The sequence below is a fragment of the Geospiza fortis genome, unplaced genomic scaffold, assembly GCF_000277835.1.
Source record: "Geospiza fortis unplaced genomic scaffold, GeoFor_1.0 scaffold381, whole genome shotgun sequence".
Classification (NCBI taxonomy): Eukaryota; Metazoa; Chordata; class Aves; order Passeriformes; family Thraupidae; genus Geospiza; species Geospiza fortis.
In genome coordinates, this window is record NW_005054348.1 from 49,254 (window position 1) to 66,474 (window position 17,221).

The 17,221-nt window shown below is 33.9% G+C and overlaps 1 protein-coding gene across 1 annotated transcript in view; it reads right to left on the reverse strand.

The window, feature by feature from the left end:
* The window catches only part of FMN2 (formin 2), a 154,356-nt gene that overhangs the window by 46,789 nt on the left and 90,346 nt on the right, over window positions 1-17,221 (reverse strand). The window contains 6 exon segments of the mRNA XM_031058791.1: window positions 2,831-2,923; window positions 12,791-12,911; window positions 13,094-13,153; window positions 15,002-15,148; window positions 16,036-16,165; window positions 16,299-16,390. Coding sequence (XP_030914651.1) covers window positions 2,831-2,923; window positions 12,791-12,911; window positions 13,094-13,153; window positions 15,002-15,148; window positions 16,036-16,165; window positions 16,299-16,390 — 643 coding nt within the window.

Genomic DNA, 17,221 nt, shown 5'->3' on the forward strand with positions numbered 1-17,221 from the left:
CATCTTTACAATCAAGCTAGAAATATACAACCTTTTATATATCTCTATATTTGTTTTGTCTCTGATGAATCTAATAAAGTGTTAACATTAAAAAACTATTTTTTTATTAATACATCATTAGCAACAATCAGCTAGACTTGTTGCAGTAACATAACTCAAATTATCTAGCTGTGTGTGGCAGTTACTATTCTTATAAAGCATTGCCTTTCTAAGCCCTTGCCAAGGATATTTAATTTGGTATCCAAGTTTTCTTGCCTATGGGAAAACCATTTTCCATTTTAGCTGCTTGCAACATGTATAAGTGAATATGCTGTAAGTAACTAGCTCCTTTGAACTTTTGGGTCCCATTATGCACACAAGTTATCTACTCTGAAAAGGCATCATATAAACATGCCAAATAATTCAACCTTATGAAAAATGCTTTTCATCTGAATTATAAGTTAAAACTTTTTCTGACTTTAGAGAAACTGGAACTTGAAAAGATAAAAACGTAAAGCTTGATTTTTCTTTGCCCAGAGCATATGTTATATAAACAATAATCCCCAAAAGGTGCCAAGAATTGTCCCTCTGTTTTTCTAAATGATCATGTGTGCAGTCTAGCTGAAAAGACTCATCGATTATGTCTACACAAACAACAAAAGCCCCTAGAAAAAATATCTAGATCAAAAGCTTGTCAAACACTGAACAGGAAAGAGAAATCCTGCTTTAAACATGGCCTCTTTCAAGTCGGAATTCAATCCCATGAAGTAAAAACAAAGGATTTCATAATGAAAGGTATTTAAATTACTTTATTTTTGGAACTTAACCAGGGATTCTTTCTTGCTATATGTTAGCCTTTGTCTTTCTTACATTAGGACAGAATTCTGCATAATAGGCCCTACAGTTTAAAAAAATGTAGAAATTGTTTAGTCACACTTTACTGTGTTCACAATACACATTTCTAATTATTTTCCTCAACATGAGACAGTGATATTTTTACTGACATTATGGGTTTCTCCTTTTGTCAAGCACCCAACAATATACACTATTAATATGGGAACACAGCAAACCTCTAAATGGATGTGATGGATATCCTTTTTTCTTTTCTTTTTCCTCATCCTCCTAAAGTACAGACATGTAATCACATAGGAAATTGCATATCTTTGCAAAACCAGATCACTATACAGCATGTATAAAATTATATTCTGGACATTATAGCCAGAAATCATAAAATAAGCATAAGTATAAAGTTAGAGACTTTTAAAAATATGGTTTTTAAAAGAAAAAACAAAATCTGAATAAATTTTACTTCTGCTGAAACATAATCATATAATAGAATGGTTTGGGTTGGAAGGGACCTTAAAGATCATCTAGTTCCAACCCCCTTGCCATAGTCAGGGACACCTTTCACTAGACAAGGTTGCTCAGAGCTCCATAACCTGGCCCTGAACACTTCCAGGGACAATCCCCATGTTTGATTTCCTAGTCTGTTAATAAGGCTAAAACTACATGATTTACAGTATGCCAACAGTGATATCTTGCAAACTTGTGATTTGAACGTCCCCTATCTATACATAAAAACTATAATATAAACCTAATGCAAAACACTTGCTACATTTTCAATCATACCACTACTGAAATATTTGTATGCCATACATACATAACCAGAATTTAGTTTTAAATTAATACCTACTATTGCTGGAGACAACATCCTGTTTGCCAGGCTTGGCTAGTAGACATTTGTCTCAGAAAATATCAGTTCATATTTGATGATTAAAAATATTGGGTGTGTTCAATTTATTCCCTGTAATTGAGAGTCCCGTAGCACGGATCAGCACATGTGCAGCCTGGTTCCGTCCCTTCCAACCCAAACCGTTCTGTAATTCCATAGGTATTCCACTTATAACATTTGGATAGATAACCATCTTGGGTACTCTAACCAGGAAGACATATCTGACAGGCCTCTCAAATACAAAGCTCATTCAGTTAATGACTATTTCTCAATATGGTAGCTCTAGGTTAATGAATTGATCAATCAGCACTAGAAACAGAATTCCCACATAATGCCTGTTCAGGAGACAACAGGTCTTCGATTATAAGAGGAAATATCAAAGCAGAATGAGCAGCAATATGTTAAAATTATGTTGGTGTACTCATCAGGGTATTTTAACCCTGATGCATTGAATTCTGACTTATATTAAAAAACAAATTGGTCAATGAAGAGTAGAATTTCAAGAGATTCTCTCACATTCATTAGTGAAAACCTAAAGTTATCCATATTTCCTATAATCTTGTCAAAGAAAGGTCTAGTAAACCATAGTCTATTCATTTTAAAGGTGTTTTTCTAATATTCAGGATGCCAGTTGATCCTGAATATTTGTAATATATTTTTTATTGCAGTGTTATTCATTAAACACTTCCAAATATTTCGTATGGATTTGCAGTGTATCTGAAAAACCTTTAACTACTTTTGTTATGCTTATTCCATGTTTTTGGCACGTACAAAAGAATTATCTCATTGGAATGAAGTTAATGAAACAAATTCAGCTTCAGTAATTTTTCAAGGAACAAAGGCTGTAAATTTGTTTTCTACTGGAATGTTGAACTTAGAAGATCACACACTTAAGCCAATAGCATTTGTCTTTGCTGTCATGCAAAAGAGAGTGAGTCACCTACAGTACAAGAGAACAACTTCGCAAATCTGTTAGAACTGTGTGGCATCTGATCAAACTAATCCATGTCTTTCTATGATGCCAAAATAAACAGTCCCTTTCCCACAATGTATAAACATTGTTCCCATAACTTTCCTTTGAAATGTCATGAAAAGGTTAAGCGACGTTTCATTATTTACCTTGACTAATGAATTGCTCCATGTTGTCTTTGAAGGGCTGTAGGTGCTCTTCTAGTGATAGCTGATAAACTTTTGCTGCTTCTGTCTCACATGCTGAAATTGGAGTAACAGATTAGTTTAGGATGACACATCATAGCATGGATCTGCATACTGTAAGAAAAGACACTTTAATTCATATCCAGTGAAACTGCTGGAATATGTGCCTCAAACACACTGCAAGTACAAACATTATGATAACAGAGTCAGGAACAGTCATGTTCCCAGTAAAATATTTTTATATGGAGATAATTTGTGGCCAGTGCATGAGTTTAAATAAGTGGTAGCAAAAATTAACAAAAGTATTCAATGGTTTTGAGGGAGAAAGAAAAATTTAAGGGGCAGAATTGTATGGGAACAAAATTAAAAACTCAGATTCCAGACTGTATTGATATACCTGCCCTCAGGTAATAGTGACTGTGAAAAATTGTAAGAGTACTCATGGCTTGAACTCCCCAAGAGAACTTGAACAAGAACAGCTTGCTTCTTACTGGACAAAAAACCAAGACAGAGAATCTGGAGCCTAAAGCAGCCCTGACACAAACATCATTTGTGGGTAAGGTGGTACCATCACATTTCCACCAACTATCCAAGCTAAATTAATTTGGGTTAAGAGAACACCTGAGACTTTTACTTCAGATGAATGTTCAACTCCAATCTCTACCATAAGGGAGATCTTTTTAGGCTGTGATAAGCTCCCATCACTCAACAGAAATGAATCCTGCTTGATTCTGTTTCAGAATTTCCAGTTCAAGTGCACATATTCCAAAATATGCATTTACTTGCTTACCATCCAGGTTTTCTTTAGGAAAAAAAGAATTATTACTATGTCTTTAAAGAGAGAAAACTTGTTAAAGGTTTGAAAAATATTTTGAGATAGCAGAAAGCACTATCCTAATATTTAACATGCACATATACTGAAAAGCAGACTGACTTAAATAACTGGTAACTCCACACAAGTACAGTAAAATCAGGGTGATAATAACAATTAGATTTTAATTTTTTTAAGCTTCGAGAGAAATAGAAATAATAACAGCAGGCTTTTAGGGGAAAGATAAACATAAATATGTCTACTTAGGTAATCTACTTATGAAGTAATATTACAAATGAGAAGCCTGTAGCTTTTAAAAAAATATTAGTCAATACATGTGAAATAGGAGAGGGAATCCAAATGAGCATGGATTTTCTAACAACATATGACAGAAGAAAAATAGAGGACCCATGCGCTATTCTGCAAAGGGAGATGTTCTGATGGCAATATATAGAACTTGGATTATTCTTTTCTCTTACACAAAAATAAGTGTCAGAGCTGAAAGAGGTGATAGGACCTACCATAACATTTAACATCACCAAAAATTCCATAGCTTTTTCAAGAATATGGACTAAATATTTTTCAGAGCAGCACAGCATTATACTCTTGAATGGCTGCAGTTGAAGCCCTGATCTCACAGCCAGTGTAAGAAAAGCGTATTATGAAGACTCATACCCACCAAAAATAGCCACTTCAACATAACATGTAATAGTGATTGTCAAAATGAAATGTCTCTTACTTAACTGTTCAGATACTGGAAGTTCTCCCATAGTTGATTTGTTTGTGCACATGTGTGTGGTGTGGGAAAGGGTGTGCATTTAATGATAGCTTTCTTTGTCCAGTTTTTGGTGGAGTAATTTTTGTTCCTTTCTGCTCACAGCCCTCCCTCTGTTAAAAGACTAAAATCAATGATGTTCAGAAGAATAACCATTCAGGTTCATTTTTTACCTTATTCCTGAATTGCAAACACTGTGTAAAAAATTTAAAATCAAAAAGAAAACACAGTGAAAACAATCCCTTTCTCTTGCTGTAGAGAGAGTAAAATATTGCATTTTGTATCCGCACTTTAAAAATTAAAAAATCCAGTCATTATTACCATTGTAATAATTATTACGATGCTTAAAACAAACTAGTTCATCAGTTGCTTTCTTCATTAAAGAATTAACACGCCTGTAAGCTCTTTCTAAGATTCTTCATTCTCCAGATCACCAAGACTGGAATTGAATCTCCCTGCACAACCTGTCAGATACAGCACTCATTTATTGTTTTCTATAATTTGTCACTAGAATATAAAGCCCCACTATTCATATAAGCCATTGCTATTCCTCATTGTAACTGAAGAACGTAGAGTGTTGATCTTAATGAAAGTAGTACAAAATACCAGTTCCCAGTATTTCTTCCCAAATGAAGAAGTAAGATACTGAGTAAATGCTTGTGTCAGAAGGGTATTTATTAACTTCTAAGCAACATGGAGAAAAAACATGGGGGGAAAAAAAGTATGTGAGAATACAAATAGCCTTCTAAATTTAATATTTTTTATCCTTAGCTTCGTACTCAAACACATCACCATGAAGCTGCTCAGCTAAACATCCCAAATATCAAAGGAATAGATTGGCAAAGGGAATCTGCTGTGACGACTTTGTAAAGTTTTGTCTAAAGCAAAATCTTGTCTGATTATTCTTAACTGACTCAAAATCTGGTCTTACATTCCCTAGTCTCACGTTTAGTTATTCTCTCATTTTAGCAGATGCGTATACAATTGAAAAACTTAGGCAAAGTTAGCATATTTTTAAAACTGCATTTACTTCCAGCAGATTTTAATTTTTCTTATACTGAAGGAATTGAAAGATGAATTCAAGACATCACAAAAGAGACTCATATAGGCAGACTCACAAAAGCCAAGCACTAGGTAGAAACTGATGTCACAAGACTGAATTGCCCAAACAGGAATAAAGGTACTTTTTGTTGCTTCAAAGCAAGGTGAAGGTTTCAGTATCCTCTAGTCCCAAATGATGCCCTTGAGATCTTCCAAAGATCTCAAATCCTAAACAGAAGTTGGCAAGTGCAGAGACACCTTTTCTCCAAGCTCTCGAAATAAATTTTAGCCTATAAGCAACATGTAACCTATAACCCTATAAACAGTGGTAAGGACCGATAGTACATCTAATTTCATCTCCTGTCAAGATCATCTGCTGCAGAGAACTGTATGCCATTTTTCACAGAAGAATCAAAACGGATTCTTGTGGACAATTCAAACTGGCAACTTTTTTTGCCCATACATATACATGTGTCTCAAATGCTCCTGACCTGGAAATTTATGTGAGATTCTGTGCTCAAAACCAGTTTAGAGATTTAAACAAATTGTGATTTCAGCTGTATCCAGTATCTCAAGAATTCATCTCATTCTCTATTTCTGTGTTAAAATACAATAAATTACATTTTTTCAAGCTATTGTGTTAGCTTGCTCATCCTATATTTTTGTTTTATTTCAGGTCAATTTAGTAAAAACATATAAAGTTTTACAACAGCCACTATCATTTAAGAGACATCTATATGGAAAAGGGAAGTGACAAAATCTGTGCTTTGCACTAACATTTTCAGTAAGTAATTCTGGTAAGTGATGTAAAATGCACTCAGTCTCATTATCAAAAATAGTTATTTTACCTTTCTGAAAAGGAGAAAAAAGAAGTTTTCAACATTCATAATATCTGTCTAATGCACATTTTCCAGCTGGTTCTGTTGGGTGCTAAATTTTAGCCCCTGGAAGCAGGGGCTAAATCTCTTCTAAACATAAAAGATTTCTATTTGAACAAAATGGGTGAGCAGATGACCAGCTGCTCCTCAGCCTTACTGCATTTTCTTTGGCAAGGATAACAATGGGCAACAGCAGCAAAAAAAAAAATTAAATGAAAAATGAAAGCAAACAAACAAAAACCCCAAACCCAACAATAAAAATCCCCAACCCATCCAAAAATAAACCAAACAAACCAAAAAGCAAGCAAGCACAATAATGAATTATCTTGGATGAGTAATTAACATGTCCATTAAGCTGTTTTTGTTACTAATTCAGAAACTGCATACTTATCTATGAAAGTCTTCTAGAAGTCAGGTGGATTTTCAAGATAGTTTAAGATATTTGAGAGCACACCTTTAATTAAGACTTGCTCGACTATTTGTATTTAAGCTTCTATGGAAGTTTTGAAATTATGTCCTTAATTTTCTGAGTACTCAGACTTCCACAGGAGATATGCCTGTGTCCTACTTGTCTGAAAACTATAGAACAACTTTATCACTACTTTCTCAACTTCCTTAGTGCTTTCTGGATTCCTTACAACCACAACCTGTGACTTTAAAAGAAAGTTCAGACTTTATCTAAAGGAAACAACACTGGCCTCATCAAAAGACACACTCTGATGAACCCAGCCACAAATACAGAAAGAGCTCTTAATTTTCTTGTATTTATTTTTTTTGGAATTGTAATGACTTACACTAAGAACTGCTGAGTCTTCAAGGGCTTCCATAGACAGCTCCTTGTTTGGAGTTTTAAGGACAGTTAAATATGACTCACAGATTGACTGAAAGCCTGGCTTTAGTTTACATCTGGTTTAGGTTTAGGAATCTGCATGCAGCATAGCTGCAGCAATTAACCCCTTCAGTGATAATAGAACAAACAGATAGAATTTGTGGATGTACAGTTGTTAATGAGTAGGCAAATGTAAAGATTTAATTTTGTTAAAATAATACCTGTTTCTGTAAAGGTAAGTGATAGAGATACCTGGAGGACTGACCCTAACCACTACTGTTGCTATATTATTTTGCTATTAATTATCTTGAGTGATTTGGCATTTTTTTATAAAAGACTGAAGGAATTTTTTCACCAGAATATGGGTCTATGGATCACAGACGAAAAATAAGGGATTTATTTCTTCACATTGGTAGCAAAACTACTAATAGAGAATGACAAAGCCACAAACATTTCAAATTCTGAATGCTTTTGATGATGCAATGAATTCAAACTCTAAAGAATACAATTTTTTTCTCATTTCAATTCTCTCTAGTGCAGCTCCGCCTTCTCTTGAAACTTGAAATACCAGTGTACAAGCACATTCAAAAATCTTTTTGGGAAACCTCTTAGGATATTCTTTATTTCACCAAACTTTAGTTTTTTAAAAGACAAATCACCAGATTAGGCTCAAGGCCTTTCCTTAACTGAAAAATCTATCAATCCTTAGATTGTCCCTCTCCTCCTTTAGGAGAGGACGGTCAAATTTAGAAGAACAATCCCTTCCCTTTCTTCCACCTGAAGTGGGGCCCTGAATAGATTAAGGCTGCTCAAGTTTGTTAATTGAATTTGCAATTAATACCACTCTTACTTCTGATCAAGAAGTGGCATTGGAATGTTGCTAGAGTCTTAGATCCATAATCAGAATTATGATGGAACACAGTCCTGAGAATATGGAAAGATACCAGGATACATGTGCGTGTGTGCGAGAGAAGGGCAAATAGAATGCTGCAATTTCTTTTAAACTTTAGTCTGAAAGCATTAATATTACTTATTAAAGAACTAGTAGCGGATGCAATCTTATTTTGCAAAGCAATCCCTGCACCTCAGACACAGATTTGACCATGAAGAGGAAAATTCTATCTCAAACTACAGCTCGACTGAACTCTCAGGGGTTGGGAACTCTTTCTAGGTATTGAGGATAACCTTTACTGAGGCAAGAGGAGTGACTAGCAAGCCTATTGCTGTCTGAACTCTCTCAATTGCACATTGACACCATCCCAAATACAACCTTTGAAAGCCTTATTGCACAAGATGGTACTTGCAATGCTCTTATTCACACAGCAGGTGTTAAACACAAGAGCACATAACAGCTCTACAACTAGCAGGTCCAAACTGAATAGATAACTTTAGGTGACTGTAAGAAGCACTGAAAAAAATAGGGAACATGTATTTTTCCAAGATACTCCAGGGCTGTTCTTGGAACGTACTTTTAAAATACAAAGTGTTCTGCAAATGCTTAACACTTTATAAACACTCTCAGTCACATTTATTCCAAATCAGGGAGATGTACTGGGCCACACAGCCTAGCTTCTTTTGGATGGAGAATTTTCAATGAGTTGTAAACACTCAGAATAGGAAAAGAAAGCATCACTACAAAAATAATGTTTAATTATGATAATTATTGCTTGTAGTCAGTTTCCAATCAAATATATTAAATATGACATTATGACATATAAAACAAGTACTGAATTCAACTCAATTTCATAGCAATCTGCATTTCATTGTACTATTAATCTCTTCTTCTAGTCAGATTTACTTTCAGCCTGACATTGTTTCTAATTCCCTTTTAGCTGAGCTTCAGTGAAAGTTTTGCAATAAGTGACAAGTGATGAATTAGTTTCTGATTAGCAAGAATAAACTTAATGTTGTAAGGCTAGAATGCTAATGTGTAGCCAAAGAATATCTTCTAAACATTTTTAACTTGCTATAATTCTATAAATCACAATGCCATTTTAGTGTTCTAGTTCTTTCCTAAACCAAATACTTCTGGAAGAATTTCATCCACATCCACTCTGGATTTGGGCCACAAATCCAACAATCTCCTAAACCAAAATTTAACCTTAAGAGAGTGTCAGAGCAAAGAGGGTTAGAATATTGATTGTTTTAATACACGTTTTCTACATCTTTCTGCTCTACCTGGAGCACTCTGAAGTGTCTAGAAAAACATACTGATATTACTAGTTATATAACAGAAGTCCTAATCAGTGAGTGTCACACACTACTCCTGTGATCCTGGATGCCCAATTTTCTTTACATGGTGAGTTGATTTAAGTCATGTGGCAAGTGCTAAAGTTTCTTCTGTGGAATGACATAGGAACAGAAGTCATTGCTTGGCATGACTGCATCAAGGAACGTTGCTGACAGCCAGGAGAGATCAAAAGCAGATCAAGTTGCTTAACAAACTATATGTCACTGAAGTCAAAAAGGCTAAAGTGGGAATCCTGGAGAGCTGTGAAATCTAGGAGCAACAGATGGAGCCAAACTCACTTGATTTGTTAGTAAGAGGATCTACTTGTTCTTTGGTCTTCTGTCTTACAAAAAAAATCTGGTATATAATTGTTATCCTTTGGATCTGTATTATTTAAAAAACCCAAATTTCTCTCTTATTAATCTTGGAACAGGCACATGGCATGCTTCTAAAACTCCTTGGGACTTGCACTTTTAATCTGAAATACTAGAGGAGATTTTCTTCTCCAAAATTTTACAAACTGCCAAGGCAGTTCACAGAGTTCATACACACTTGAAAACAGACAATAGCCTTTAGTCAAAAGGGAAGAAAGCATAGAAGTTTGAACAAGTCCTTTTTCTTTTTAAGCAGTCAGCATAATAACTCTAATACAAACATAAACCCAAACTCCAAACTGCAAAAGAACACATTAACAAAATTATTTTACAGAATCATGAAGATTATTTATATCTGCATATCTCTGTGTGTACTACTGACATCTTTAGATGGAAAAACAACAGCAGTACTAAAATGAACTGCTATTGTTACAGCTATGAAACCTTTTTTTTTTAATAATAACTGTCCTCTACTTTGTGGGTATTTTGTTGAGTTTATTTTAATTTTATGACAGGATCTTTCTGGAATGAAATTTACCTTTGAATGATCATCATGGAAAGTTTTTTAAGACAGCAATAAAATATCTGCAGAAGACTTTTTTCCTGGGTGAATCAATACCTCCTTCCCACACTGTAATAAGCATGATCTCACTGCATGATTTTCAGCGTATTTGAGACTAACATTAGACTCTTGATACTGCCTGCATCACTATTATCTACAAGTTTCAGTTTCTCAGTGACAAAGAACTAATCAAACACCCACCCTCACCAAATGGTAAAATCCACTCACAAAATCTGCCATGTAATTCCTGATGAATATAAGTCCAAGGTTACAGTCCATATCACAGTATAAAATTCTAATGTATTCTGGGCACTTATTTCTATGCCTCTAAAGTCAGTGTTTCCCAGGGATAATCAATACTCACTTACTCTCACTGACTTCAAAAGAATAAGTTCATATTCGGAATTTTGTCAGCATTTTCTCAGCATCATACAACCCTCTTCCTGTTCAGACATTTGATAAGGCCCTTACTAGCTCCAGTAACTCATAAGATTCCACATGTTCATTAGTAAATCTGGTAGTGTACTTAAAGTATATGAAGAGGAAAAAAAACCCTTTGAAGTGATTTTATACATTCTGTTAAAACTTGTACTCTATTTAGAAATTATTGTCATTGAGACAGGCTATTCTATCTCACTGAAATCATCTCAATAATTAAGCTATCAGAATACACAGAATTTTTAGTTTATTACTAAATTTTACTACTACTGCTCTTGTGGTCATAGAATATTTTAACACAAATGGTTTTTAATTTATCTTGTCGCTTTTCTTTGAAAAAGAAAGCCAACACAAAGTATTTTGCATATCTGGAGACTATTAAGAAGTCATCACTGATATTTCAGTCTGGTGTTGAAACTGTCACTTCATATTCGGGATAAGATGAAGCTGCTGGTACTGTCCCCAAAAACGTTTTTACCAAATGCAATAGGGAAAGAGCAAGGGTGCTTTGTAGTTATTCTTCAGTTTCATTAACTACAAAATAGACTGACAACAGAGTCCTGAGCCTAAGGGTTGGATTGAAAGCACAGAAAGAATTCAACTGCAATCTGAAGTCAGATTGAAGCGTGTAATTTCCATTTTTACAGAACCTCTGCTTTGATCACTACACAGTGTGGATTTATTCTACAAGAGATTTATATCTGTGTGCAAATTTCAACTTTGATGTGAAAATAGCCAACTATTCACGTATCAAAAGCCATTTTTGGTGAATTTGTGAGGAATTTGTGAGGAAATGTATATTTGTTAACATGCACCTGAATTCAAGGATCTTTTTGAAATAAGACCTAAGTATCTTCTACATGTGCAAGCTTAGATGTCAGCTCTGAGATTATCTGGAAGTTGCAAGAAGTATAGAAACACGTTTTCATGACTGAATTCTGAGACTTTTGCCCTCTAGGTTGTTCAGGAGCAGTAAATGGATGATACTACTCAGTGTCACCCTGAATGACTTTGATACAACTTCAAATACTAAAAATATTACATATTTTAAATACTCAAAATATTCAAAATAATTTTTCAAATATCCAAACAGAAAGTTTGATAGGAGCAAGAAGAGAAGGTCAGATTTCTTTTGGTAACCATGTTATATTTTTGTTGTAATAGAAAACCTCCCATTCTAGGTCACCCAGGGATTAATGGATTACCAAACCATTCCTAGGTCTCTACAGGCATGGCATTTAAAAGCAGCAAGGTAACAGTAATATCACTCCTCGATTTGTATCTCTCCCTCAAAGATTTAGCACAGTAACATAACTGACCAGTTTAGCAGAGATTTTTTGCAATAATATTGAAGATCATGGATCATTTGTGCAAACTACTCTTCCTTAACAAATTCACTATTTAGATCCCCATGTTAATAAGAAATATTTGATAAATATTCCTCATTAAATTTTAGTAAATATATCTTAAGCTTGCTGAATTCACTTAAAGAAAACATTTCATAAGAGGAGAAAAAATATTTCCTTTGCATATTACTGTTCAGTAAAGTCCAGATATTTCAAGTGTCTTTAACAATGGCATACATATTACTTTATCTGCTAGACAGTATTTAGACCTGGTTATAAACCTTTTGTTTTTAAACATGGACATGGTTCAACAAATTGCAGTGCTTTTTATGGTCAAAGATTTGAAATCAGCTTACACAAAAGGAAAACTAAATTAGTTTTTTGGTTTGGTTTTGAAACAGAAGATTTAACTGTTTTGACGCTGTTTAATTTAAAAACCTCCTACAGGTTATCTACACAAAATTATGGATTATGGCATAAATGGTCATAGAAAAGCAAATTAAAAAAGCAAACTACTAACTGAAAAGTTAAAAATACACAACTATTTTTACAATATCATCTAATTTCTCAAAATGATACAAACAAGAATAGAAGAGATATAATAGTAACATAACATTAGCATTTAATCTAGGTTCAGTACCTCGCAAATCTTTCTTCATTTTGCGGAGATCTTTTTGAAAATCATCAAACTTCAGTTGTGAAGCCTGGAAGAGATCTTGTGGATCCGGAAGAGGAAAGATGCATTGTTCTCTTCCAGCATCCTGATGAATAAACAAATGAACGTTTACCTAGTGCTCATTACTTTTATTGTATACTAAAATATATAGCTGAAATCACAGGGAATATTTATGCATATTTCTGTATCTCACTAAAAGAAGAGAAAATTTAGTAAGTTGGGCTGCTTAGTCTGAATTTAACAGAGTTAATTTTAATTTTCACTCACCTCATCAAAATTACGCAAATAATATGAGACAATGTACGATAGAAGACTTCTGCTGTTGTCCTGTATAGAAGAGGATAGAGTTTGCTGTGTTAGTGAAACTCACAGAAAAAAAAATCAGAAAAGATAATTCAGATAAATGAAATATTTAGTGTGTAAAAAATACTTTGTTGGTTTGGTCCCTTCATTAAAAAAAAAAAAAAAAAAACAAACCAAAAATTGAAACATACAAAAAAACCACCCAAACCAATTAGAAGCATAGTATTGCTTCTAATTACAAAAACAAACCACACCCTGAAGTTCCATTTAATCATTAAATAAAATGAAGAAAGAGAAAACACTCGTGTAACACACTCCTCATATTTTTAATTCTACCTCACTGCAAATCAAACCCTTACATTCTGAAATTTCCCAAGAAGGAAAAGAGAAATTGTTTCTGGGTTCATGTATATACAAGTTCTTTTGCAACACTACAACCATAACCAAAGCATAGTTAAATTATACAAAGAAAGTTTTTTAAAAAATGGAATTTGGGGGGCTGGAGGGAGCATTGGGGGTTGAGGGAGCTTTTTAATTGCTTCTTCTCTGTAAGCTCTCTAATGAAACTTCAGCAAAAAAATCTTCCATTTGAAGAGGATTTCTGACACAATTAAATTTTCAGATATTTTCTGAAAAGGATTTTTTAATAACTTTCCTGACTGATCAGTTGCAAATGAACTGAAAATATATCTTGCAAGTGAAAGCTTAATAGTCATAATATTTCCAGCAAATTATGTACTGAAGTCTTGAGTTACCAAACTAAATTTAGTGTGCCTAAATTTCCTACTGATCAGAGCTCTAAAACTGGTGATGTATTGGATTTAGAGTCAATTTGAAGGTGCAGCTAGAGTAAGCTGCTCTGAAGTGTCATGCACATCACTGCTCCCTTGGTTTACCAAAGAAACCAGCATGCAAGAAAGAAATTCCTCTACCCATTTAAAAAGGCAAATGGCTGACATGCTCTCTCAACTCAGAGTTAAAGCTCTGCTCACATCACCTAATCCAACAGCTAAAATATGTATATTTAGTGAGGGACCAAGAATGGAAAACAACACTTTTTCTGCCATTTGCAGAATTGAAGATCTTGACAGTGACTCGCCAGACAGATGCAGCAACAAATTTTAAGGCTCAAGAGTTATTGCTATAATCTGTCACATTCAGATAAGGTTTTTCATTAGCCATAGAAACTCTAAGATTGTTTCCTTGCAAACAAAGCAGGTATTTGAATGCAACCCAAAACGATTAACCGAAGACAAAAAGTGCTGGTAACACACAAATTACAGTTTAGCACTGAGCAAGGAAAAACACTACTTATCATTGTCTTTACTGAGATGACTACACTAGACAAATCTTGAATCAAGAAGTCCTTTACTCAGGTGGCTGCATGTTCCAGTGTCAAATACTAACTCTGTAATCATGGTGTACATAAAGAATGAATTTTGGGTTATCCCGAATGCTCTGGATGCCTATTCAATCATTTTCAGGAGTGACATTTTTCCTCTCACAAATATTTTGAATCAGCATGGGACTCCTTCCACCTCTGTAATAAATTTTTAACAGTAAGATCATAGAATTGCTTCTAATTACAAGAAAAGCTGAAACGATGAAGTGTACTGAAAATCAAATTTACATCAGACTAAGAACTAAAACATAATTTTAAATATTTTTGTTTGTACAGTAGTGAAAACAGATGGTTAATTTTTAGAATTCTACAGAAATGCATCCAACTCTAGAAGTGTGATCAGGTAAGCATAGTAGCAAAAGAAGTCCCTTCTACATGCCTTCATAAGCTTCACACCATTCACTCATAAACAAAGTAATTTTCAGAGATTTTAACCTTCTCAGGCCTTCAGAAGTCTTGAATCAACTTACACTGCTCTTGACATCTTTCAGTTTTGGCAGAATATCTAGTCCAAACCCATCAGCCTGTCCTCGTGTCCTGTTTCCACCATTCATGTAATTTCCAAAGGCAAGAACCAAACCCAGAACCCGCATAACTCCTGATTCATTCTTCAATGTCTAAAATACAGAGAAAAAAAATCTCTTCAAAGTCCCATTAATATTTATGGTTAATGATCAGATTTGTTGACGTTGTGTTTAGAAATAATACTTGTATAAAGACTCAGATAAAGGAAGTTACCTTCTACTGCAACATGCAGAAGTAGAACAATGTTAATATGTAATTTTATATGAATGGAGAATGTTATCTCCAAAATGCATACTTAGAAAAAATAACAGAAAATCTGTACAGTATTAGCAGACATGACCTGTTAAGAAAAACAAAACAGTAATCCTTAGCTGATACTGACATTGTGAATGACATATGTTAAAATTCATCAACAAGTTAATAAAACACTGAGATTGAACAATTAAAAACATTAAATAAAAGATAATACATAGTAAAACATAAAACAGTGTAAATGCTTTTAAGTTATTAAAATACTGATGAAAACTGCATTTTAAAGCTATGTATTTGTTTTTCATGGGAGTGCAAAATTCTGGTGATCTCTTCTGACTAGATACAACACTGCTAGATATCAGAGATATTACTAAGTTGCACATTTCTCAGCCAACACAAGGTTAGCTGAACTGGCATTGCTTTAAAAAAGAGTGATGATGGTGACTATGAAGAGAGAAGATTTTGCTTTAACAAAAGGAGAGGGTGCACTGTTTTCCAGAGACTGATACACACTGATGGCAAAAGCATTATATAATTTAGTAGCAAAAGCTAATCTTAAAATTCACTTCGATGTTAAAGTACAATCATGGAATGTACTGCTATCCTTCAGATTTTAAATATTTGAAATACCTAAGTAAATAAAGTGCGAACTTTTGAAATATGAGTAAAGCTTAACAAGATTAAAAATCAGAAATTTAACTCTATTTTTTCACAGAGTACAACCTACCTCGCACAGTTTCTGTAACAATTCAAGTTTGCGACGGATTGAACCAATGCTTTCTGAAAATGTTGATTGGAACAGGATGCAAAACACACGTTCTGAAAAGTTGGGAATCAGTGAGAGTTCATAGAGGAACCTGGAGAAGTGATTAAAAAAATTGAGTCACTGTCAGTAGGTACAGGCTTGGGGTTTTTTTAATACATATTTTACTACAGAAGTGAAAGTTTTCAGAAGTGAGCAAAACTGCTCTATCACAAATATGTTCTTACTGTTCTGGCTTATCCAAAGACTTGGCATTTTCTTTTTCCTTGGATGCCTTGCTATGCTTTTCTATTTTTTCTAGTTCATCTGATTGTGCTCTCTGAAATAAAGGAAAAAAAAATGGTTGTGACTAGTCAAACAACAGAGATAAATATTCCTTCGTAACAAACCAAATTCATGGATTTTTCTTTTCCTTCTAGCATCTGTTTACAGTAAAACTATAGGAGTCCACAAAGTATAAAGTCCACAAAGTTTAACTATAAATAGATCTGCTGGAGAATAGAATATCTTGAAAATAATAATATTGACCACTAGCAGTCTGCAAAGTATTGACTCATTCAATGATGCACTGAGACAATGATCTTCATTCCCAATTCCTCTTTACTCATTTACAAAGAGTTTGAATTGAAGGACTCCAGAGGAGAGTTATATTTCTCTTCACAAATTTGTTAGGTTACATTTGAATGTGATCTGATCTTTAAATATGTATTTAAATAATATATTTTCTTAAATAAATGAAAAAGGTTTTGTGTTGTTTACTGCAATTGAATGTTTTTTTGGTATTTGAAAAACCACTTAGAAAAAACCCCATATTTATAATGGAACTATCATACATATAATGCATGAGAACTACTGCATAATTCTTTGAAGTAAAATTAATTTCATTTTTATCCTAATAAGCAAAAAAAGAGTACCTATAAACTGCCTAGCTTCTTGAAGAACTCTGTGGCACACTGTGAAGTCTTTTCTTCAATATTCCAATCAACAGAAACTGAGCCTCAATTTTTTTCAGTGCTCCAAGCTATGGGAATTTTTTTTTCCAAACAGTAGTACTGAAAAATGGAATGGCATGGAAAGGAATAAAAGTGAAAAGAAAATTTCTCCTTCTGACACTTTTTTTGCCAATCATAGCAATTTCCAAGAGAGATCC